The sequence below is a fragment of the Buteo buteo genome, chromosome 9 (genome assembly GCF_964188355.1).
Source record: "Buteo buteo chromosome 9, bButBut1.hap1.1, whole genome shotgun sequence".
Taxonomy (NCBI): Eukaryota; Metazoa; Chordata; class Aves; order Accipitriformes; family Accipitridae; genus Buteo; species Buteo buteo.
This window is the reverse complement of record NC_134179.1, coordinates 24,741,737-24,768,399: the sequence shown is the minus strand read 5'-3', so window position 1 is coordinate 24,768,399 and position 26,663 is coordinate 24,741,737. Positions and strand designations below refer to the sequence as shown.

At 37.9% G+C, this 26,663-nt stretch overlaps 1 protein-coding gene across 2 annotated transcripts in view; it reads left to right on the top strand.

The window, feature by feature from the left end:
* The window catches only part of HBS1L (HBS1 like translational GTPase), a 64,777-nt gene that overhangs the window by 24,385 nt on the left and 13,729 nt on the right, over positions 1 to 26,663 (top strand). For both annotated transcript variants that reach the window (XM_075035766.1, XM_075035770.1), the window contains 4 exons: positions 11,535 to 11,643; positions 21,697 to 21,953; positions 22,429 to 22,594; positions 24,795 to 24,912. In XM_075035766.1, the coding sequence (XP_074891867.1) occupies positions 11,535 to 11,643; positions 21,697 to 21,953; positions 22,429 to 22,594; positions 24,795 to 24,912 (650 nt within the window). The remainder of the gene's footprint in view (positions 1 to 11,534; positions 11,644 to 21,696; positions 21,954 to 22,428; positions 22,595 to 24,794; positions 24,913 to 26,663) is intronic.

Here is a 26,663-nt window from a genome sequence, read left to right as displayed (position 1 = left end):
GTGGCAATCCCGTGCCACCATTCCTACTGTCTTTACCTTTAATGAAACTCTAATGCATACTGTCACTTCCTTTCACCTTCATTATAGGTAAGGCTTTCAAAATTGGAGTCTTTGGCTGACTTTTTGTAAAATATGTAAGTAGAGTATGTCTATCTTTTGTCTTTTTAAGGAAGAGACCACAGACTAAAAGGGGACATTTCTGAGGATTTACTATTTAATTACCATAACCTTGCAAGCAGAAATGCAAAAGTTAACGTCAGTCAGTGAGTCTGTCTCCCTTGTACTCATGAACAATTCCTGTGTTTTTTGTTATTAAATGCATTTGTGTTGAATTTACAGTAAGGGGGTGTGTGTGTGTATACATAGTGTTTTCAATAATTGCTGTACTGCTGGACCTTTTTGATTTTGGGTTTGTTTATTTTTTTCTTTTAAACCATACTCAGTCTGTTGAACATCTTTTGATTCTTTGAAATCATGTCTTACAAGTTCCTAAACTGCCTTTTTCAGTAGCTGTTAAATTCTTGATATGATTAGGTTTTTCTTTTGGTCCTCTGAAGCCACAAATCTTCCACTCTGAAATCTGCTGTATGCTGTGACACTGCAATCTGCACTGCCATCCCTGAAATCAAGGAGAGGCATCAAGTAGGTGTATTTTTCTTATATGGGGCTAACTTTGCAGAGAAATAAAAAAGTGAATGTGTGGACAAGTCAAAACTTGCAAATTTGACTGACTTTTAAGAAAAAAATTCATTGATTCTCCCACAGATATGTCATCTCTCTGGCCCAATCAGGGTCTAGTGTGGTTATAATTTCACCAGTGGAGTGGAAGAGTTGAGAATTCACAGAACCTAAATTAAGTAAGGTTTTAGCTTATCTTACCTTGAAGTTGTCACTGCACTAGAAGTTTGCAAAATACAATTTTCCAGAACTTATAAACGCTGAAAATACTTGCAGCTTCAACATACTTAATTGTACCGGACTAGTAAATACATTTTGTTTTTTTCTTCTGCAACTTTAAAAGGCCACCTCATTAAGCTTTTGGAGAAAGTTTGCAGAATGGTTGTGGAAGATTTGAACAGATGTAAGATGATTTTACTTTTTTATATACTACCAGTTTGCTGGTATGCTTTTCTTGTTCACTATTCTTATATTTAAACTTCTCTTTCATACTGAAGTAATTTTGGTGCATAAATAGAAGTTGTGGATCAGGAAAGCTTTATTTTGCAAAGTGCCTTGCACTCCTGCAATACAATCAACAAGAATGTACTTGCATAGGGAACGTCAACATGTAAAAGGCATGGTGGTGTTTCTGAATTACCTGGATGATGTGCAGGCAAATAGCACCATCCTCTGGCATTATAATATTAGTTAAGAATTAAACCTGAAATTGCTCTCTAGTTATTTTTGGAAATTCAATATAATTGTAATAGAATGTACATGTTGTACTTTCAGTTTTACATACTCATTTTGGGCCAGGGTTTTAACAGAAATTCTGGTAATTTGCATGGACTCTGTGTATTCTGTTCAATTCAGTGACTGGCTAAAGAGGATATCTTTTTAGGGTTATCCTGCCCATAGTGCTGACTCTGCTCTTTACATGACCATTTATGGTAGGAAGTTGCACTTCAGAAATATCAGACTGAGCTTTTTCTAAATCTCGGTGAAAGACAATTCACAGTCATTTAAGAAAAATTCGTTGAATTAGAAAACACCACCAACGACTTACGGTTGTGTATGTGTGGGAGAGTAAAGGTGCTGTTACAGAACAACTGCAAATGTCTAATAAATTATTTTTACAGCAGGTTGTAGCTTCGGTTACGGATTGAGAAGGAGCATCATTGGCATTGCTAGAGTGCAAAGCAATATACCTCCCACAAATAAGGTTTCAGTAGTTACAGGATGAGCTGTACTGAGTTATGATTATGTGAAGGACTGGATTTTAGTCCATTTAACTGTAAGTGGTAGGCATGAGAAATACCGCAGGGACATTCTTTTCAAAAACTTGACGGATGAGAAAGTCACTGTTTTTATTGTTGTGAATTCCGATTGGACCTTTACATGTTTACGTATCAGAAACATCAAAAGGAGGCAGCTGATGTTTGTGTAATCTCTAGAAGAAAACAGGCACCCCTCCCCAGTCTGCCTTTCTGTACAGCAGATCTCCGTTCTTTTACACAGGAGGCGTGCGCTTAGTGAAACTGGAAATCTTGAGAGTTTTACTCCGGTGATAGTGCCTTTCTTTCCCCTAATATATTAACTGTGAATGTAAACTAGACCAATTATCCATGTTTCTGGAAAGATGATACCAATGGTCTGCATATATAGCTGAACTATACATTCCTTTGTTGACCTGTGTTGCTTAAACATAACTTCTTAGAGACAGATGCTGATTGAAATGTCATATTAAGCATCCAGATATTGAGACATACGAGTTTAATTTGCTAAGACACTGAATGCTTCCAGTTGTAATAGAGGTCAGTAAAAAGTTTTATATAAAAATATATATTATACCATTCTCTGAGATATTAGGTTTCTGTGGGACATCAGATATTCTAAATTAAATGAACACCATTCAGTGGAATGATTGAAATAAAGAGGCACAGAGAAAAAATAGCTTTAATAGGTACCATTAATTTTGTGTTGTTTGAGTATTTGAATACACGTAACTTGACTAAGTCCTGATGGCCAGAAAAGTTCCATGGGAAGGTGTTTGTTTCTGGTAAGAAGAGCAAGAGAACACAGCACTAGCTGACTGCTGTATTCTGTATCATTTGACTTCAGTCGGGGAGGAAATGTTGGTGACAAGAGAAATGGTGAGACTCCAGAAATTTTGGCTAAGTGCCGGGCAGGAAAGAAAATGTGTTATTGCCTTGTTCTAACACATTCCAGCACATCTGCTTCAACCTGATCTAATGTCAGTGTCTGTGTCCTGATTCTCTAATTTAGTAGTGTTCCAGTTTTTTTGCTTAATTCCTGTTTGTGTCCTAAACACAACATTTCCTCATGTAATTCCAAGTTTTTCACTGCAGTTCTATTTTTTCCACTTTATCATTCCAAATCCCTCATCTAGCTATTCCCAGTTTCCTACCTATTCTCCAGTCATTGGCCATGATTATTTTCCACGTTAATTTTTTTCCACCCATAGTTTGTGTTCATTTTCAGTTCTGATACTCTTCTGCTTCCTTTGTTCATGTTTAGCTCTGCATGTAACTTGTTACTCTCCTTTACACACAGTGTTTCCCCAAGTTAGGTTGTTAACTAATGTCAATTTTTTCATGGTCACTGCAGCTCTCATTTCATCTTCTCTGCTTTATTGATTTTCATTCTTGTATTCCTTGTCTGTTTTTGATAATCTGCTTGTATTGCTGCTTGCCAATGCTCACTATACTGTTTGTTTTTTCTCTTGCTCCCAGTTTTCTTTACTTTTTATGATTATCTGAGCCAGATTCATGCCTCCAGTTTACTGATGTGGTAGGAAACTACGGAGACCACAGGAGAGGTAGGATTTGCTCTCATGACACAACCGAGTCCAGCCTGGTCATAAACAGCCACAGCAGCTACATATTGAATGCTGATGATGCATTTTGGGGATTTAGTTATTAAAACTTAAGCCATAAGAGCATGTGCAAACTGTTTTCTATGGCCTAATTGAGTGGATTTTCAGAAGGTGAAAAGATCATTTGAAGGATTTAATTTATGCAAGTAATATTTTCTTCAGGTGCCTTTGAAAATAAACCGTTTTGTCTGATCTTTTATCTTCCAGTTTCCTTGTTCTTCCTGTCTGGAAGGAAAAAAAAAAAAGTCAGTCCCAGGCAGGTACCTCACTTGAACAAACTAATTTTCGACTAAAGAGTTCAAGTTGCTGAAAGTGGCAAGCATTGAAAATAAAGCCTGAGCTATGAGAAGTGCCAGCTAACTGTAACAGGCGAGGCTGCCAGCCCTTCTGGTTGTGCCTACTGCCTATCCAGTTGTTGCACCTGCATGTAGTGAAGCAAGCTGTTTCTGGAACTTCAGTCTTGGGGTAGCAAGTTGTGCTGTTTCTGTGTTGTGGGCCACAGACAACTGGCCCATCTTGGAGATACTCTGGAATATCACTCAACAGTCTCCTGTATCCCTCCTTCCTCCTGCTGTATCAAACCTTAAAAACGAAACAAAAAATATTTGTAGTCAGGTGCAAGTACACTTTTTTCCCAGCATTTTTCAGTGAAAATGCCTACTCCCAGTTTATGAAAAAAAAAAAAAATCATATTCACCATCTAAAACTTTGTAGAGAAGGTAATAGTTATAACAACAAGACGAAGTTACCTGGAAAACCCCTGACTGTGGTTTCTATTAGGAAATAACCTTTCTTTTAAAAAGAAAAAGTTCAGTGTTCTTGTTTGGAGAATTGTTTTCAGTAGTATCTTTAGAATGGCTGTGTCTCAGCACTGCGGGGTGACTTAGCAAGTTGCCTTTTCTGTTACTTGGGACTGCTGCATTATTTTCATAAGTGCTGTGGATGATCGGTAGCATCCATTTGTATATTGCGGTTCATAGTAGTATAATGGCATGCGTTTTCCTAAAAATGTGTATTTTGAACTCTATAATTTAAATACTAAAGTAACATTTTATTTTGAGTTTTTTTCACATGTGACATTTTTATTAGAGCTAGGTGGTGTTTCTTTGCTATGAGAGGTGCTCCTTGGAGGGCTGCTGATGTTTCTAGGATCATAGAAGAGTGGGAGACTTTTCTAAATAATTTAATTTTTCCTTTCCCAGTTATCCTGTATTGCTTTCTATATTTGCATAAGAAAGGATTTCTGTATGTTGAACTCCTCACACGTGCAGCAGACTTTGTCACTGGTCTGTTACATCCAAAGAAATTTAAATGATGGGCTATAGGGATGAGTGCACGGCAAATTATATGCAGGCAGAATGTTTTAAGGGTTAGCAAACTGTGTAAATTTAGGACGTCTGGGCTGTTGTAAGTTCAGTAGTTGTGTTATGTACTGGTAGGACGTGGTTGAGAGTCCTGGCCTTCTGATATTCCCAGCACTGTGATTTGTTGATGATACTAATACCCAGTACCACTGCCACTGAAGATCCAGTATGCTCTGTGGCAAGCTTAACTAAAATGTGCTGCAAGTTGCTGCTGTGTCCCACAGCATTTTGTAGAATTTATGAGTGTCAAATAATTAAGTTGAATTATTAAAAAAAATAAAATTCAATAGTGTATCTCTAACAACAAATTTTTATATTCCCTTCTGTTATTGTTTTTCCTATGTGCTGTGAAATTTGAAGGGAGAAAAATACAATTCTACTGTTTTCAAGGCAAGTTAAAAGTTTTAATTAAAGGCTAGAAACTCACAAGGTTTATGGCATAAATAGAAGGATATATGGTTTGAAATTTGTCAGCTGGGGTTTGTTATAGTCAAAATGTTCAAATAGCTGATTACAATGATGGATATATTAGATGTTAATATAAACCTGCATATGTGTGGGCAAACAGGTGATACATGCTTCTGAGCATGAAATTGTATGTAATCAGGCTGGCATCTGTGCATCTGTTTGTCTCGTGTAGTCCATATTTGGAATATTTTCACAATTATAGGGCCTTAAAATTAGTTTAAAATCATAGCACAGCATATAGGAAGGGAAGTATTATCTTGATAGAGGCCTCAGTTATTAAATCTTCTTTTCAGACAGGTTCTGTCTTGTCTGTGCTTCTGTTGTTACTAATACACTCAATAGTTGCACTGCCAGTAATGTATGCAAAAAATACATTGCTTTTTTTAATCAGTGAGTCACGAAACATACTTAGAACAAGCTCATGACATGGTGCACAAAACCAGCACAAAAAGAGTGCACTCTCTTTTTTTCTTTTATGCAATTGGTGGCTATTGCTGTATAATCAGTAGATAAAGGTGTAAGTGGCTTGCTTGTGGTTATATAGAAAGTCTGCAGCAGAGTAAGGGATGCAAACCGTATCTTCTAGATCAGAAGGCATGGTGTTACATGTATATTTTTCCATGGCAGTGCTGGTTTAGACAGTGCTAGGAGGACCTGCTCAAGTAAATTAATTCTGTTATTAACTGTCAATAGTATCTAGGCTCCCCAGCCCCATTCAAAATTGAAATAGCATGCAGCTGCCTTTTTTAAGTGCTCATACCACTTTTGAAAATAGAAGAATCAATATAAACCAAGTAAAAACTTCAAAAGCATGTAAATGCCTTAAAGTTTTAAAGAAAAAGAAACTGCAGTTGGCCACAGTTAATTAACACATCATTCCCTTGGAGGTGCATTCCTTTGCCTGTGCTGGTACACCGCTAGCAGTTGTTTTGTGTGTAGACATGGATTTATTTAAATGGGATTGCTATCTGAAAAAGCATGGACTCAAGACATGCCTAACGTGTTGACGTTCTTCCTTTCTTGTTTTTCAAGCTGAATTCAGGCATATTAAAAATCTGGTTCATCTTATCAGAAGCAGGCTTCTTTGTGCAATGGTGTACTTGAGCTTAAAGTTTCAGTGTCATTATACAGTTTGATGAGGGGAAGACAAATTGGGAGGAGAAGCCACTATGTATAGAAATCAAAAACAGTGGCATTTTGTTTCTATTGTTAAAAAGGTATGGCCATCTGAATGAAGCCAGTGTGGATTTAAATACCCACTGCTAATGTGCATTTCTTCAATATGCCAATATCCCTGCTTCACTTGGTATCAACAAGCCTTTCTTGAGGCGGTGGTTGTTTAACAAACTCCTGTTGTTTTTATGCGCCTCTAAACTACCTGGGAACAGAGTAGACTGACAATCAACTCTTCCAAGAACTGAAACATAACTTCCATACCTGCAACAGAATTAGAGAAAAGACCAATTTTTATCTTCTTGTCACTTTCAATGTAAGTATATAAACGAACTAAAACTGAAAAAAGAACTTCTTAAGCCTGTTATGTATGATAAAGAAGCCAATATAATCTCTTGATTTGTTTTTTTGAATCTTTTACAGGTACTCCTTACAACCATTTTTACAAAGGAAATCCAAAATCTAGGGAGTTATTACAGTAAGGGAAGATGATTGACTGTGTCCATACACTTTTGCTATTCCAGCTTGAACACCCAGAGAGAGTGTTTTCATTTTTAAAGACTGTCCCTATGTTTTACTTGCTTCCTGCATATATATGTGTCTGTGTCCTGTGTATCAGTCTGCAAATAACTTTATTGTGCCATCAGATTTTGGGGTTGTACTTTTAATAATTTTGAAGTTATAGCAGGTGTCATTAGTAATACTTTTTGACTAAATCAAAAGGCCTTTAAGTCAGAAGACCAACTGGCAGTCACAGGAAGGGTAAAAGCAAAGAGAAGAATAATGAAGGGAAGAGAGCTTTGATTGTCAAGTTGTCACACACTGCCATAGTTGTACTGGAGTACCGTCAGTGCAAGTCTGTCCCTTTTGGTATTAGGCTCATCCTAATTTAATACTGAGACAAGGTGCATCAGTGCATGTTCTGTTTTGTAATAGTGTTTGACTTGTAGCTACAGTATGCTTTAGTGTAGGTACTCTGTCAGAGCGGTCTAAATACCAAATACCTGTCTGAAAACTGCTTAAAATAGGCTAGAAGTTTGGGGTTTTAAACATTCTGAATTGTGAGAACTATTATGCTGACAAGCTTTTACATTTTTATAATTGATGAATGTATGCTTTGTTTTCATGGAAGGAAAATTTCTTTAATTTTCCTAGTATTAAGTTAGTGAAATGCCAGAATTTTTATGGAGTGTCCTGTTCAGTAAAATCTCTTGCTCTGCAATTTGACACCATTGGCCAATCAGTGAATTTACTTGCATGTAATCCACTCTTATTTTTACTTTCTGCAATGCTAGAGTAGTGAAATATAGCAAGGAGCTGTTGGGGCTTCTTCAGGAGTTTTGAAAGATATGTCTGTCTTTTGTTTTTATTTTATGTATACTCTTCATTTAGGAAACGTATTGTCATTGAATTACTTAGGTATGTGTTTAAGAATGTCCAAATGGCAGTAAGCATGAAGAACTTTATGAAGCTTTTCTTGGCAAAAATTTATATATTCTTTATATCCTTTCCCTTAAGAGGTTGGTTTTCTTCACAGCTGCTCTTGTCCTAATCAGATTGGGATTACTGCAGCTACATTTTTCCAGGTTTGTAGTGCACTTCAGTTTCCATAGGATACTCTGCTTGTTGATTAAGAAGTGTTTTAAGAATCATATCAGCATTGTGCATTGACTTCCTTTTAGTTCCAAGGTGCAGTTTAAGGATTTGCATACGATCTGTTAAGTGCTGAATAGCTTTTGCTTTGCCTGACAAAGCAGATAAGAATTTATCATGTGGCTTTTTTCAGTGCCCTGTGGATTAGATAGTGAAGTATACTCCTTTCCTGGCCTTGTGTCATTTGTAATGAAGCCCATAATTATTAATCTTTAATGGTGCCTGCAGTGCACAACGCGCTTCTTGAATGTTGAAGTCAGAAAATTATATTTGACACTTCTGTCAGTAGTGTTACTAATAATCTTGTGTTGTTTTTGCATCTATTTGAATGTCACCATTCTAGGATTATCTTCTATGGTTTGGTTTGTCTTTACATGATCCTGGTCTGCTTCCTTGTTGTGTCTATACTGAAGTATTGGAGCTTTATAAAAATAAATAATTAAAGAAGAAACCCTGCTGTCGATGGACAATTACTTTTCTTTTTCTTGCTCTTTGTAATTTTATTTTTGTACCTGTTGTGGTGTAACTCCAACCAGTAACTAAGCACCACACAGCCACTTGCTCGTTCCCTTCCCCCTCTCCCCCCAGTGGGATGGGGAAAGAATTGGGGGGAAAAAACCCAGTAAAACTCATGGGTTGAGATAAAGACAGTTTACTAGGACAGAAAGGAAAAAAAATAATAATAATGGTAATAAAATGACAATAATAATAATAAAAAAAATTGGCATATACAGAACAAGTGATGATGCACAATGCAATTGCTCACCACTTGCCAACCGATGCCCAGTTAGTTCCTAAGCAGTGATCCCCCAGGCCAACTCCCTCCACTTTATGTACTGGGCATGACAGCACATGGTATGGAATACCCCTTTGGCCAGTTTGGGTCAGGTGCCCTGGCTGTGTCCTGTGCCAGCTTCTTGTGCCCCTCCAGCCTTCTTGCTGGCTGGGCATGAGAAGCTGAAAAATCCTTGACTTAGTCTAACCATGACTTAGCAACAACTGAAAACATCAGTGTGTTATCAACATTCTTCTGGCACTGAATCCAAAACATAACACTATAGCAGCTACTAGGAAGAAAATTAACTCTATCCCAGCCAAAACCAGGACAGTATCTTCTTTCAACTTTCGGTGTTTCCTAATCTCTAGTTTTAAATTTCTGTGTTTTCTGAGTCAAATAGCTGATTCATTGAATGTATTTTGTCTCCTTGCACATTTAACTTTGAATCAGTGTCAAACATCCCAACAGTATTTGTACAGAGTGAAGCTTAATTTCTGAATTGATTAGAGAAGATGTATTTTGTAAAACCTTTGACTTGGTTTTGGATCATAAGTAGCAAATATTGCTAAAAGATTGCAAGTTATTTTCAAGTTATATGATATGAATTGTTATCTTGGTGTCTTTCAACTAACCTCATTTCAATTTCATTGTGTTTTTTGTAATTTTTAGTTCCTAGCAGCCAGATTTCAAACATGGTATTTTCTGAGAAATAACTGTAATTCAGCTTTCAAATGACATGTAAAGCATTCATGTTTAACTGGCAGTTGAAAATGATGGCTGCTTGAAAATTGTTAGAATTGAAGTGGGAAAAAACATACCAAGTTGGCAACAAAAGTAATGTAATTTTTACTGTAACTGAAGTGATTACTTATTAAAAAAATGCTGTAGGTGATCTATGTAGGAGCTTGAAGATGAAACAAAATATTTGTGCTTAACTAGTAGTCCTTGTCCAGTGATCTGAGAATTTCATATTCTGAATCTTCACTATCTGTTTGTCAGTTACATAATTTATGATTATTGTAAACCATGATTTGTGCTGTTGCCTTTATTTCTCTTACTCTTTTGCCTTATTTACAGTGTACTTGGTGTGCAACTATTAATAATACACACACAGACTATTTCTTCCAGAGATGTTCAGGTGGCATATAAATAAAATATCAGCAGATAAGACAAATGAGGGAGATGAAGACCAAGTCATCAGTTAAATAAGAATGTCTCAATCTGTAGTGTGATTGTTTAGAAAAAGTTGCACAACAGCTTTTTTGGTATGCTGTCTATTATAGACACGTCTGTGGTATTCTGTTTCCTTGCCTGAAATCTTCAGCAGCATTGACCACAACTTTATATATAACCTGTAAAGCAATATGATTCTGTGGTTTTAAAGGTGTAGCTGTCATACTTTAGAACGCAGGAGTTAACCTAAGTGAGTAGGACCAAGTGACTCCAACAGTTCATCTTACAGTAGTAATCTAAAATACTTAAAAGATTAACTTGTTATTCAAAATAAGTTTTCACTTGGCTCTGACTATCCGAATTGAACTGTTACTGGAGGAGTAGCATCATTTTTCTATTTTTGAAATACAGCTGTAGGTGAAAATTGTTTAAAACTTGCAGCTTAATTCTGAATTCATGTTATTGTTTTGCTTTCCTGTGTGTAAAATGTCCTTCATAACACAAGGTACAGCTGCTGTCACTCAAGCTGTAAAGCTGGAAGTCTCTTTCCTTGAAGGGAGAAGGGATCCTGACATATTAAAGAGGGATTTGTGGAAAGAAAAGAGCTAGTTTACTTCTTTTATTTAAACTCCTCCTCATCAGTGTAAATTTTTTTTTTACAGCTTCACAAGAAACTAATAGCACTGCTATTAGTTGTGAAACTGTAGTTTCACAAAATTAAGAATGAACCTTACTGTAATTGTGAAGTTATGGTAAAAATGGATACCTTGAAAGTAATTAAGTTACTCAATACTGGTAATTATTTCTAAATAACCTTTAAATTAGCTAGCTTTTGGGTATTGCTTGGCTTCTTCAGTGTAATTCAGTACGAGACGACTCTGTTTCCAGGTTTCAGGGAAGGCCTGGTAGCCCACACGTAGCTTGTGCTGCTGCTAGCAGTACCTGAGGTAGACATATTTTTTTTACCTTACAATAGCCTTGTGGCTCAACAATGTTAAGGCAAAAGAAAAACTTGAAATAAGTATTAACCTAATCAGCTAGTGAGCAGCTGCAAAGCATTTCTTCATCCTCGTATTGCATGAAATGCTGCTGGCATCCTGCAGAACTGCTGTGAGTAAAGGTTTTGAATGGTGTAGGTGTCATGTCAATGCTTGGAGATAAAGATGACATTTTCACACTAAATATAACTGTTTGTAGATTATTTTGAATAAATATGTAATATATGCAAGAAAGACACTGAAGTGTGAGAATGCATCATCACAGACTGGTACCTTTGGGTTGAAGAGAAGTAATGTAACTTGTTAAACTTTATATTTAACACCTTTTAGTCACAACCTTAAGTTCAAACTTACTTTTTGTCTATTACTAGGAAAAACAAGGGATTCCCAGTCAGCCAGAATGGAATCCGAAATTGTGCCAAATATTACCAAAATGACAGTGTCTGGAAAGAAACAATCTATGGGATTTGAAGTTCCATGGTAAGCCAAGCCCTTGTACATCAAGGTACATCAGCAGCTCTTCTTTCAGACTGATGCACCTGTAGCAAGTTTTCTTCTTCTTTTTTTCTATTTTTTACAGCAGTTTTAGTGTCACTCTCCAGAACTAACCATCTCAGCTTCTTGTTTGACTCAGAATTACTTTCAGAAGATGGTACCTCACGTTTTGAGTTTAACAAATCCTTTCACTATGAATAGTGCAGAGAGGTATCAGCTAGTCAGATTATTTAAACATCCGCTTCATAGAATACTGAACTTTCTTGGGGTTCGTTTATTTTAAATTTAGTTCTCTAAGTGGAATTATGAAATCAATAAATCTTAACTGTAATTGCTTGTTCTTCAAAGGAAGTAATACATTTAAGAATAATTTATGGGGAAAACAATCACTTATGGTTAAACTTCGCCTTCCTCTGCAGCTTGTACTAACTTAAACAGGTGTCCAGGGTACAACTGTTGCAGAGAAGAAATCAGTCCTCCTTATGCTTTAGCTAAATTGGAGTGGTTGAGCAGTAGTTCTAATTTTATCCTGACTTGGAACTGTTGGGGGGTTGTCTTGTGAGAGCATGAAAACAGACATCTGGATTAGTCTGCCTACAACAGTAGCCAGCAGTGAATAAATATATAAGGACAGGGAATACGTGTTGGGAATACAGTCTGTGAAATGTCATTATGTCTAGCATTCTGTGGCTCCCCATCATTTATTTTTTTTAAATTAGGCTGTTTCTATTAAGAATGGTTAATGGATTTTTCTTACCTGAATGTGATTATGCTCTTTTTGAACCCAATCTTACGATAGCCACCTAATCTGTGGCAAGAAATTCATGGTTCATCCTCAGGAAAAAAATTCACAAGGGTAAGCAGTGCCAACATCCCTACTTCATCCTGCAGTGTTTGCAGTTCTGATCTGGAGAGTGTTTTGGGGAGTGAGAGGGCAGCATGGTCTTTATTTTACAGTATCTTGTGCATGTTTGATAACTGAGTGGAAAGCAAGCAGTTGCATCTACTTAGTCTGCTAAGCACATTTAATACAAGGTGTGAAGCTGATGTTATTATACCCTTTACACTGCTAAATGCCATTGCTAAGAGGCACCACTTTCATTCAGCTATTTAGATGCAATAAGTGCCAAATGAAAAATTTCTGGGCCTTTCAAAATCCTCTTTCTGTGCTGAGATTTGCAATATATAAAAGGGAACATAACTTCTGCCTCCCAGCCGTGGCTCTCCTAAGAGTGACTCTGGGTGTGACAACTGGACTTGATCACAAAATTCCTGTCAACGTCATGGCACCTTCATCTTTGGTGTTTCTACTACAGTTCTTACAAGTTGGAGTTTTTTGTGGGGGCTTTTGTGGATTAAATTAATTTGGATAGAAGTTTATAAAAAGAAAGGAATCTTAAGTGAGTGAAAAGATCTGCCAGCTAGTCCTGGATAGTAGTGATTGAATTTTTTAGCTGTAATAATGACTATTTAAATTGTTTGTTTATAAAAAAGAGCAAATACAGAATTTTGTATCTGATACTTACTTAGCAACTGCCACACCTTGTGTATGTATGCCTGCTCCATAGGGAAGGAGGAGATGATAAGAACGCTTCCTCATCTGTAGACTGGAGTAATTCCTGGATAGACTAGTGATGACTCAGTCTGTGAGGAAAGATGGTTGGCTCTAACATGGTTCTCAGCAACTCTGCCTCTCTTCAGCGACCCTGAAATAGTTTGTATCATGCTTGCTTCCAGTTTAGTGACATACTGTTTTTTGTGACAGAAAAAATTAAGCCTTCAGGACCTGCTGGTAATCCCTTTAGATAAATCCTCAATATTGTGAAGACATTTTTTAATTCACCTCACTTACTTAGTGGTACCGCTGAAATACTAATTGAGAACAAGCCTCTTCTGCTGTAGAAATTGGAGGCACGTTAGGAACTTAGCTCTAAGTGGGAGAACTAAGTAAGAAGTGGAGCAATTTGTAAAAGAGCATGACATTTGGAGCACAGCTAATCAATGAAGATGGAAGAACGCACAATTTTAAATCGTAAAGTTATCTGCACGTCTAAAGACCCCTGCTTCAAGGAGTCTGTGATGGCCTCCTTTCTTCTTTTGTCCTACGGGCCACTGTGGAGGCAGTGCCAAGGCACTAGGACCTTGACATGAAGAATGGGGGAGGAGGCCTTGACCATATTTGCATCATATTTTTCCTTCTTTGCTGTAGGACAGTGCCATTTGCTCTCCTGTTTCTTTTCCTAACAGTTGGAGCTTGACCAGCTCCTTTCCACAGACTCTGTGTAAAGTCTGTGCTAAATATATTGTGGTTAGCTGAAGCGCTAGCTTGTCTCGCAACTTTGTAATGACTTTGTATGCATCCATTTCTAAACTTGAAAAACAAAGCAAAATGTGAACCCCTACCTCAACTCCGTGAGTATCAGAGGTTGGGTTTTTTCTTCTGCAGTTATCTTCTGGGTTATTGACAGCATAAGTTTGAGTTGTCAGGGAACAGAATGAATCTGTTTATTAACACCTAAGAAAGGATCATTCGTTCTTTTGATTCTCTTCAGACCCTTTTTATGTTATTGTTGCATTGATAAACGTACTGCAGATGGTTTATAATAACATGGATTTCTAAGTACATAGTTTATGTCACTGACCAAAAGCACAGTGTTATAAATTATTCATAGCAGTTTGGATTCTAAACTACCTGTTACTATGCTGCATAGTCTCACCCCCAAATATTTGTATGGTTTTGATGCAGACACCATTATAAGGTGACTGTATAGTATGTATGAACTAGTTTTTGTTGTCACCTTTTATGGGATCTTAAAGGTAATTCATGGACCATGTTTTTAAAACAGGGGCCTAGCGTTAGCAAAAATAACCATTCTTTGACTAGCTGTTCAGTCTTTATGATTCAGTCTTGTTATGAGGTATGACCTCATAATAATAAATGAATCTTATTTAAAATGAATGGATTATTAGAAGTCATTAATTGCTTTGAGCATTGATTGCCTTTGTTGCTGGGTGTTCTTAGTGGGATTGTCTACAGAAAATGGAGTTTGCTTACTTTTGACAAACTGTTTTTCTGATGCTCTAGCAAAACTTACTTACCAGGCTTTTTCTTCCTGTTAAGTAATGAAGGAAGCCAGAAGAAGTTATGAGCAAAAAAGGGTGATTATTTTAACCAGCCTGACCAATATTGTGTAATTAATAATTCTGAAAGGGGAAATAAATGTAGACATTCCTGTAATGACTGTAAGTACTCCGAAAGAGTCGGTTGTATAAAAATAATTCACTAAGTGTCCAGACTAGAAGATTGAAAATAATGTTTAAAAGCTGAATTATGCAGAGTTCATCTTCAGCAGATAAGCTTTCAGGTTCTTCTTTGAATGCATGGTAGTGTGAACTTTTCAACAGTTGTGTGAGATTGAGTGTCTTCTAACATGTCTTACAACAACATATGTTGTATTTCTTAATTTTCCCCAGAAAACAGTGATGTAACCGTAACATTTTACTCGGTTTACTCTTGTAGTTCTTGTTGGCAAGATAACATAGAAAGTTTCTGGTATGGCAGTTTTAATTTTGACTAAATGTTGGTCCTTGCCAGGCTTTTGTATGTCTGCTGTTTTCCTCAAAAAAAAACCAAAAAACAAAAAACAAAAAAACAAACTGTGGTAAGCTCTTTTGACATTTGTGCCTCAATTGCTGGCGGTTAAGCTTTCTTGAGTACATGACCTCAGTACACATGCAAGGTGCGTAATGGTTCTGTCCTTTGAAAGAAGTCAAGAGTTGCTTAATGGCTCCATGTTAGCAGCTAGCGGTGATGTGGCAGACAGGCACAGATGTCAGCAAACTGAGAATCTTGGTAGTTCCATCAAGTTCTCATACAAAGACACAAGCAATTGGTTAGGAGTGCACTTCCTCCAAATATAAATTTTTCTTGATATGGTGGCTCAACATAACTCAGGCCAAGTTGGAACTTTGCTACCGAAGATGCTTGCTAATGCAATTGACTTGTTTATACCCTCAACTGCCTACACTAGCAACATACTTGGTACTAGTATGCTATCCTATATGCTCTGTCTTCTGACAGAAATTTTCAATTCAATAATATTGAAAAATCTCTGTGGAAAAGGCTTACTCAAAAGCATTTTAAATGTCATTCATTTTTTCATTGACTGTTAGAGATGAAGCTCCTTAGTGTTCTTCTGAGCTGTTATCAAGCTTTCAATAAACTACTCATCTGGTTGTCATGAGAAATAACTAACTGTCAGGGTCTTATTGCTGCGTGTCTCTTCATGTACTTCCGTGAGACTAGAGTTGTACATTTCATCTGCCCATCTTCCTGTTTAGGTACCCACCAATAATCTCCCTCTCCCTTTCCCTAACATTGGTCAGCAAAAAGTTGAGTTATCTCATTAGAGATGCTTTGTAGGTAGATCATACACTCTATCCATTCTGATGTTTTTCCTCTGAAATGGCAACTCTTGCTTTATCATGGCACAGGTTGTTTTCAGGTTTCCAAAACATGGTAATATCTGAAACCTGTAGAACTCTAAATGGAGCAGTGTACTGACTGTTCAAATATTGCACCCTTGGAAAAGTCTCAAGGCCTAATGTTATGATGGCTGAAGTCACGTTTCACTTGTTAATTCACTTGCATCTAGAGCATTTTCTTTGCACCACCCAGAATAAAAATTATTTGGCAGCCTTAAGCAGTGGTAGTCACAATAAAAGCTAGTTAGAATTGAGAAAGTAGTTATTTTATCTGGCAATAACCATGATTCTCTCAGGTGATGTAATTAGTTTGAATTCTGCTGCTCAGCATCCATCTTCTTTTTTGGAATCCTTACTGATATAGACTTTGGCCTGCAAGAAGATCTGAGCATCTAGGATTAGAAAAGAAATCATTACATAGCTAAACAAAATAGAATTTAGAAGCTTACAAATAACTTGTCTTTCAAAATACATTTTTGTCTTTTAAATAGGCTTGGTGTGACAGTCTGTATGTATTTTGGAAAGCTATAGAAAAACAAGAGAGTTATGTTTTTGGGTCACATTACTTACAGCTTCATCTAAATATCTTCCTTTTAAATTTTTTTCATTTTTGAAAACTTGAGTTGGGAAGAAATCCAGACATTCAAAAGGGGAGAAGACTATTGCCAACTGCAAAGGCTGCTTTGATATGGCTTCTTATGCAAATACTTCTCTTCAGAACTGCAAATATGAGAATTTCAAGGAAGAAAACTTGATACCAATGTAAAATACCATATTTGCATTACAGTGTGACCTTTGCATATTGGCACTAGTCGTAGTACTTCAGTGTGAAAGTGCTAGATGTTATGCTGAGATTGAACTGAAGTTTATCTGAAAAAAAGGGAAAAAGATAAAAGTGTGTCTTAATCTTGATGAAGATGTCTAATGCAAATTAATTGTAAATATACGAGGCTCTCAATACATGATTCAGGCAAAAATGATCTGGTGTACTTTGTCATTCAGATGATTTTAAATATGTTATTAAAATATGTAGAAAGCTTTGTCCCTGCAATTCTTTGCATAATTGCCTTCTATCAACTTGATTGTTTTCAGCCAATTTTTATGAATTAAAATGTCCATGAAGAGGCATTGGAGAAAATAGTTGTTGTGCCACTCCAAAGTAGATTTTCAGCTTGAACTTAATATACTATTTAAGGAATTTTGAAAAACAGAGCCTTCTGTTCAGCCTTATAGAAATGTACTTATCTCTTGCAGTAAAAGAAACCACAAATAACTGTAGTGACTGTTTTTCTATGGAATAGTTCATGTCTGATCACGTTTCTCCATAGCTACATCTAAAGCAATGATGATCCACTAATTTTTGGAATTTAGGGAATCAAGTGTATCTTCTTATAATGGGTATTCAGCTTGTCAAGATACGATGTTATATACTGGAGCTTGTCTAAGGCTACACTTGGTGATACAGTACAGCTGGTTTCATAGAATCATAGGATGGTTTGTGTTGGAAGGGACCTTAAAGATCATCTGGTTCCAATCCCCCTGCCATGGGCAGGGACACGTACCACTAGACCTGGTTGCTCAAAGCCCCATCCAACCTGGCCTTGAACACTTCCAGGGATGGGGCATCCACAGCCTCTCTGGGCAACCTGTTCCAGTGCCTCACCACCTTCATAGTGAAAAATTTCTTCCTTACAGCTAATCTAAATCTACCCTCTTTCAGTTTAAAGCCATTACCCCTTGTCCTATCACTACATGCCCTTGTAAAAAGTCCCTCCCCAGCTTTCTTGTAGGCCCCCTTTAGGTACTGGAAGGCTGCTATAAGGTCTCCCTGGTGCCTTCTCTTCTCCAGGCTGAACAACCCCAACTGTCTCAGCCTGTCTTCATAGGAGAGGTGCTCTGACCCTCTGTTCGTCTTTGTGGCCTTCCTCTGGACTCGCTCCAACAGGTCCATGTCCTTTTTACATTGGGGGCCCACAGCTGGATGCAGTACTCTGGGTGGGGTCTCATGAGAGTGGAGTAGAGGGGCAGAATCACCTCCCTCAACCTGCTGGTCACGCTTCTTTTGATGCAGCCCAGAACGTGACTGGCTTTCTGGGCTGCAAGCATACGTTGCTGGGTCATGTTGAGCTTCTCATCAACCAACACCCCCAAGTCCTCCTCCTTAGGGCTGCTCTCAATCCACTCATCGCGCAGCCTGTATTTGTGCTTGGGATTGCCCTGACCCATGTGTAGGACCTTGCACTTGGCCTTGTTCAACTTCATGAGGTTTGCATGGGCCCACCTCTCAAGCCTGTCAAGGTCCCTCTGGATGGTATCCCATCCCTCTAGCGTGTTGACCGCACCACACAGCTTGGTGTCATTGGCAAACTTGCTGAGGGTGCACTCAATCCCACTGTCCATGTTGCCAACAAAGATGTTAAACAGTGCCGGTCCCGGTACCAGCCCCTAAGGTATGCCACTCATCACTGGTCTCCACTTGGACATTGAGCCATTGACCACAACTCTTTGAGTGTGACCATCCAGCCAATTCCTTATCCACCAAGTGGTCTATCTGTCAAATCCATGTCCCTCCAATTTAGAGACAAGGATGTCATGCAGGACAGTGTCAAATGCTTTGCACAAGTCCAGGTAGATGATATCTGTTGCTCTTCCCTTATCTACCAATGCTGTAACCCCATCATAAAAGGCCATGAAATTTGTCAGGCACGATTTGCCCTTAGTGAAGCCATGTTGGCTGTCACCTCCTTATTTTCCATGTGCCCTAGCATAGTTTCCAGGAATATCTGCTCCATGATCTTGCTGGGCACAGAGGTGAGACTGGCTGGCCTTTAGTTCCCCAGGTCTTCCTTTTTTCCCCATTTTAAAAATGGGAGTTATGTTTCCCCTTTTCCAGTCAGTGGGAACTTCCCTGGACTGCCACAACTTCTCAGATACAGCTAGTGGCTTAGCCACTTCATCTGCCAGTTTCCTCAGGACCTGCAGATGCATCTCATCAGGTGCCATGGACTTGTGCACCTTCAGGTTCCTTAGATGGTCTCAAAACTGGTCTTCTGTGGTCTTCTGTGGTAGGCGGTTCTTCATTCTCCCAGTTCCTGCCTTTGCCTTCTGCAACTCAGGTGGTGTGGCTGGAGCACTTGCAGGTAAAGACTGAGGCAAAACAGTCACTGAGTACCTCAGCCTTCTCCACATCCTGGGTAACCAGGTCTCCCGTTTCCTTCTGAAGGCCCACATTTTGCCTAGTCTTCCTTTTATGACCAACATATCTGTAGAAGCTTTTCTTGTTGCCCTTCATGTCCCTGGCCAGATTTAATTCTATCAGGGCTTTGGCTTTCCTAACCTGATCCCTGTCTGCTTGGACAATTTCTCTGTATTCCTCCCAGGCTACCTGTCCTTGCTTCCACCCTCTGTAGGCTTCCTTTCTGAGTTTGTCCAGGAGCTCCTTGTTCATCCATGCAGGCTTTCTGGTGTTTTTGCCTGACTTCCTCTTTGTTGAGGTGCATTGCTCCTGGGTTTGTAGGAGGTGATCCTTGAATATTAACCAGCTTTCTTGGACCCCTCTTCCCTTCAGGGCTGTATCCCATGGTAGTCTACCAAGCAGATCCCTGAGGAGGCCAAAGTCTGCTCTCCTGAAGTCCAGGGTAGCAAGCTTGCTTGTTTGTAGTGTCAAATTTAAAATGTCACGATTGTGTGACCTAAGGCAGTAGTTTGGTATATAAACTTGTCCTTCTCCTTCAAGTGGTTTAGAGTATTTTGATAGAAGTTCTTGTGAATAGGCTTTATATAGAATTGTCTATCCATTATGCAGAAGCACAGGTACCATCTGTGCCCGTGCAACTAGCATGGCTGGCATAAGCCCAGTTCTTTGCTTAGCTGATTTGAGAAACATGTGCTTGTGTATCCAGCCTTGATGCAAGACCCTGGCCTTGTGGAACTGTAGCCAAAAAAACCGAGTGCTCGCATTTCTGCTTCGGGGTTTCACAATCAAGAGAAAGATGTCACTTTGGGCCTTATGAAAAAGGTGCCAAAATCAATCAGTCCGCTGCGGTACTGATTACATAGGTGGGTTCTGAAACTGAGGGGAAAAAGGGACACCTATAAAATGTCCCACGTTGCTTAGTGCTGTAATGAGGGGCTATTTTTGTGTTCATTCTGAACATTTCTTAGGTTTAATACTTTAGATCATAACTCTTGACCTGCTTTGTTCAGTAGGCTAACATGCTTGGACTATATTGTTTCCTGAGATATATGTAATAGAAAGGGACTAATACACTGCAAATACTCCTACACAGACAGAAAATGAGAAGTAATGTCAAATAAAAGCAAAGGTGTCACGATGCAGGGTTCTGAAGTACCAAAATAAATAGGGCTTGTTTATAAAAGGTGAAAAGTGGTATGTAAACAGAAAGTAGGGAGTGAAAAATTCATACTGGGTGTTTAGAGTTTTGAGTCTGAGAGCCTGTGTGAATCCGTTCCTAGAAGGCAGCCTGCAGCACAGTGGTACTGCATTGGAAAGGATTTCCAGTTTTCCAGGGGAAGAAGACTCTTCTCCTTGGATAAAGTTTTAAATACAGTATTTTGTAGGTATTTTCAACATACTCTAGTGGTCAGTGGTTTGTATATTGAAGTTTGCTGTATATAATGTAGTCACACCTGTATTAACTGTTTCTGTTCCTGTCTTGCTTCTTATGTTAATGCCTCACCATGGAGCTCTGGCAAGCAGGAAGAAAGCTTTGCTCTCTTGAAGATGTCACTTAGCATTTGTTTTTAGTGGCCATCTTTGCCATAACAGGTGAAGAATCATATTGTATATTTTCAGAATGCTTGTGTAAATTAGGAAAATATCCTCATTTACAAATGAGAGAGAAAAAGAGTGAGAGAGCATAGGAGAATAATATATTTAAGATTATTTACTATTAGGATTAGTATGGTGATCTGTGGGAGAACAGGGAGTTAGAGAAGGGGAGTTGGGAATCCAAATCTCCTTACTCCTAGATGCCTTGTTTTATGCATAGAACAATGGCTCTATATGAGCTATATGTATTATGGCTCTATATAAGCATTGCACCTTAAATTGCAGCTCAGATAAGCTTAGTATCTACTCTTTATGCTGTGTTGCTCTTCTCACAATAGAACATCACCACGTTCAGCTGCAGTACTTGTAGTGTATGCAGAAGCTGTTTTAGGATCGATGCTTCAAAGTTGATTTGGGCTCTTACTTCAGAGACAACCAGCTCTCTATAGTTGTTCTGCACAACTGTCCTTTCACTCCCTGTTAAAAGAAGTGACTGTGGGAAGCTTTTGTTTATCTGTTTCATGTATTTTACAAGATTATTTCTTATCTTGCTTTTGTACACAGTGCTTTTCAGACAAGATGTTCGGAGCTGGTATCTGCACAGTTTGTATCCAGCTGCTTATCGCTTCCACCTTAATGGTCTTAACGCTTACTCTTTGTCTGGGACTTACATGATAGTGAAGGGAAAATTCAATTTCTCTCCTGTATTTCTATGGCTTCTTTGTTATTTGCATTCTTTGTGTTTTCTTTTTTTTCCCTAGTGTGATTGCTGAAGAAAACGGCCATGCTAACACATCTCAGAAAGGGCTGTTAACTGAAGATGCCAGTGTAGCTTCTGGGACAATTGAGGCAGTCTCAAAATCTACTCTTTCACCCCAAGTAGGGCAGGTTTCAGAAGAGCAGAATATGGTGCCTACTCCAGTAAAAAAGTCAAGCAAGACAAAACCACAAATAGATGTGAAAGCGGAGTTGGAGAAGAGACAAGGAGGAAAGCAACTGCTTAATTTGGTGGTAATAGGTAATGCTGTTAAATTACATTTTTGACAGACTAAAACCTGTGTTGATTGAATCTGGGAGTGATACAGAAGCAAAACTGTCCTCTACAGGGAAAGGAAATCTCATACTGTTTTCAGTCACATCTGCTTGACCATTATTCTTTGGAGGGAGTACATTCAGATGTCCTTGACTAGGACAGTAAGGTTGACTTAGCTTGTTTTTGACAGTATAGTAAAATGTACTTGGGTTTGGTTTCATTCTTGCAGTGTGTTCTTTTTGAGTATGAATTTGGAGGTGCTATATGGCTGTTGTGCTAACTGACTGTTTCAATAAACTGCCTCTCTGTAGCTCTTACCTTACAGGATTGTGAAATTCTATGGATTGCATAAGCATTATTAGTGCATGTGATTTTCCTATTTTGTAGTATTTTTCTTCTTGTACTATATTTAAAATGCATAAATTAATAAAATTGATATAGTATTTCTTTCCCTCCATAGGACATGTTGATGCAGGTAAAAGTACTTTAATGGGTCATCTGCTCTACCTTTTGGGAAATGTGAACAAAAGAACTATGCACAAATACGAACAGGAATCTAAGAAGGCTGGCAAAGCTTCGTTTGCCTATGCATGGGTCTTGGATGAAACTGGTGAAGAAAGAGAAAGGTAGAAATATCTTTTAATGGAATTATCTTTTTTCCTGAAAGAACAGCATTCGTTAGGAAATACCAGTCTACGAATAATGCTTTGGTAGAAATACTCTAAAGATATTTACTCAGTACGTATTAGCAAATAGTTTTCTTTGTCTATATGAGTCCATGTTATCAAAAGAAAAAAATAGTATCCTTGTTTGGTTATAAGATGTGAACAAGAAGTTGAGTATTTCTTCACATATTTCTGTGCTGTGGAGTGCACTGTAGGACTACAATGTGAAATGCTTCTAGTAGCTGAGTTAGTTCATTTAAAGCTGCCTTACTGGTTTATTGCTGCTAATTTTCTCTCAGTTTGGTTATCATTGTATGGGAAAATTCTAGGTTAAATTTTTCTATGAAAGGGTGTCAGAATTATAAACTAATAACTGAAATGTCAGTTCATCACATGTGACTTACATTACATTGAATATAAAATCTATAAATTGAACTAATAAATTATATTTGTATTCTTTATGATCTGCCTTTATTAACTTGAAAGACAAAATTTAAAATTAAATTTTCTCATATTGAAAATGTATGTAACGGGGAAGCAGTGAAGCTAATTTAAAAAAAGTCTGTAAGAGCTTTTAAGAACACTATGTGGGGAACTAAAGACATGATATTCTGTTCACAAAATAATAAAAAAAGGCATTTTCTTATGTGTTTATATTTTTACAATCACTTGTCACCCTTGATTCATAGCAAGTAAACTCTTCTGGTTGGAAAGATAACTGTCACAATGTAAACTGATGCTGAAGAACATGGAGTAAGGCAGTCCCTATCGATTGTGTAACTGTGGTGGTGTTTTTAAAGGCGGACACACTTTTGCAGCATCCCCGTATATAGCTAAACTTTTGCCTATGTGAGTCCTTTTGTTTACGAAGTGTGCATACAAACCTGAGTGAGGGTCTGTGTGTTGAGGGGGTGCAGGTACAGGGAAGGGGGGAACAATCCCAAAGCAACCAAACACAGATTTTAAAAGTAGCCTTACATCAGTTAAGACGGCTGATATTGTAGTGGTAGTGTTGTTGTGACATTATAGTCTAAGGATGTGAAGAGGAAAAGCTGATGGGGGAAAGGTCTTTTTCTTAATCCCTGTAGAGGTAGCTGGGTGTAAAATGGACAAACTTTGAAGATCAAATCATTTCGCAGATCTGGAATAGAATAATTAAACTAAGCAACCCTCGATAGGATGTAATTAACATGTGAAACCGAAAATAGAGAGTATTTATTGCCTGCAAAGAGTAAAATGTTAACAGAAAGAAAAGTTTGTAGAATAATTGTCATGAGCCTTAAAAGTGATATCCCTTGGTCTATGATTTTCTTTTAGTGTCCAACAGTTGTGCATTTAGGTACAAGACTTCTCAGAAGATAAACTGTAATTATTAAGGGAAAAGTTTTCTGAATTGGTATTTTTGATTGATTCTGTTTTCTCATTACTTTGAGTTTTGTATTTTTAAAGAAAAGCTTTCTGGAACCATCTGTAAATGTGTGTGTGGGTATATTGTTGTTGTCTTTTTGTCATTGGAAGTAGCGTATTTTAAGTCTCTGTTTTAATGTGAGAAGTTTTGTCCCTTGAAAGTGCCTGCCTGTCTTCATTGTCTATAAAGGGAGATGCAGATGACTAACCGAGATACAGACATGTGCATGACAGGTGTTTGCATTTGATCAGATGAATTCTATCCTATGTGCTGTGCAGAACATGTGGTCGTTAGTGAGATGTAGAACTGAGTCAAAGTACTGCGATGCCTCCTTGATAATCAGTAGTTCTGCATATGGATCTTTGCAAATGTGTAACTGTATTCCTATAGTCTCATATCTACTATTTTTTTATTATTGGCCATGTTTCTGGTACTCTATGATGCCTTTTTCTGAAGAGCTAAGTATTAAAAGTAGAATTAGTGATGATTTAAATATGCAGTACAGTCTATGGGTGCATGGAGTTAGTACTCTGAATTCTGGCTGTGTGTTTCTTTGCAACTAGAGTTACTGAAAGGCAGCTCTAGAGGTCTTTCCCAGCAAGCAGGTTTCTTTCAGATTTTTTTTGTGCAGGCTAAATCAAATGAAAGCTATGAAGTCTATAATTTTATGGTTGTGTTTTTAATAGCATACTTTATATTGATGAAGCTTTCAAAGCAGTTTTAATGGTGCATTGCATGTATGCTTTGTTTAAGGGGAGTGACAATGGATGTGGGTATGACCAAATTCGAGACAAAGACTAAAATAATCACACTGATGGATGCTCCAGGCCACAAAGACTTCATTCCAAATATGATCACAGGAGCTGCACAGGTAGAGATGGTCTAAAAGTCTTTTTCCAATAGCATTATTATTTATAACTTTTTCTTAAATTGGTTTTCTTTTAAAATCTAAGATGAAATGGAATCATCAATGATGCTAAGATAACTTTGAGGTTTTCATGAGTTTTCTAAACTTAAAAAAAGAATGTGTTTGTTTAATTTTAAAGGCAGTTGCTTTTTTTTGGGGCATTAACTTTTTGGAGGAGGGTTTTATTAAGTAAGTAATTTGAATACTAAGTTGCAGTTTGATAAAATCAGAGTTGAGCTTTGAAAGCTATTCAGATATGGCATATGTCTACTCAACAAGAAGTTCTGTGAAAGTGGTCTTGTAGGTAAAGATTTTAAGTGGTTTTGAGCTTAAAAAAGATTTGGAGAGGTCAAACAAAAGGTATTCTTCTATTTAACAATGTGTTTTATGTGGGATGAGAAAACATAACATAACAAAGTTTATGCAGAATGCATCTGTGTTGTCAATAGGATGTGCAGAGACTATGTGCCACTTGCTTTAGGAACAGTAGGTAAAGTCAAAAGTATTGGGCACTAGCCATTGAATTCAGTATGGCACTTACCATTCTCATATAGATTAGTTATTTAATTTATGGCAATAATAAATCAGAGGGGAGGAAGAATAATGTGGTTACATGACATAAAATGTGTGAAATTTCTTCCACTTAGAGGCACCCTTTTTAAAATAGTAGAACTGATTCTCCAAAGTAGAGGTGTAATCAAAGATTTTATTTTTTTTCCCTGAAGCTAAGCTACTTTGTAGAGGTTTTTGCTTTGCAGATGTCATTACAGTCTGAGATGTGAGTTTTAGCTTAAGGCCTTAGTAAGGGTGGGTACTGTTAGTATGATTTGCAGATAGAGAACTATACTGTAGGAAGACTCGTTTGCCCCAGATTCTGCTCTAGCTCTGAAGCAAAGCCTGGGTAGGAATTCAGACCTTGTGACCCAGGGGGTAGGCTGCAGAATAGTCAGAAGTTTGCAAATTATGGTGTAGAGCTTGTAGTCATCTATATTGTGGAGCATATGTTGTTAGAAGTTCAGGGGTTTTAAAATTAGAAATGGATCTTTAGTTTCAGAACAGTGGAAAATGTCAATTCAGCCATGCCATTTTCTTTACAGCTTTAAGTTACTTTGTCTTTTGGGGGAAAAGTAATACAGGTAGAAGTGCTAAGAGAGGACTTGCAGATCCACCAGCAGTTGTATAAGTTCAGCGGAAGATGGGGCTGGCCAGATAAGACTTGGTATGTCTATGTTCCCTCAGCTCTCAGAATGGTGAGGGACTGGTCTATTCTGAAGCCTGTTAAGGAATCATTGAAACTTTGCAAGTTTCTGTTGCCTATTAGAGTAGGCTCAGTGCTGAAGCAATGGATGGAAGAAAGCAAACATGGAAATAGCTCTGATACCTTTTTATTGTGGAGAATTCTGTTAGGAGGTGAATCCCCAGCTGCTGTTATGCAAAATGCAAATCAGCCTTATCAGGGCCAGGATCTGTCCTTTGATACATATGGTTAATTCACGTAAGTCCCGAGGTACAGTATTAATAATTTAGAAAATACAGGATGTCCCTTTTTTTGAGGGAGAAGTTCACCACAGTGCACTTCTGAGGCTGAGAGCTGTGGGGAAATTCATCCCTCATCCTTTTCCCGTTCTCACACTTGAACTGTCTCTGTATGAGCTGTGGGGATTTCATGCCTAGAACAAGGCAAGGGGAATTCAGAGCTAGGACAACGTGCTGTC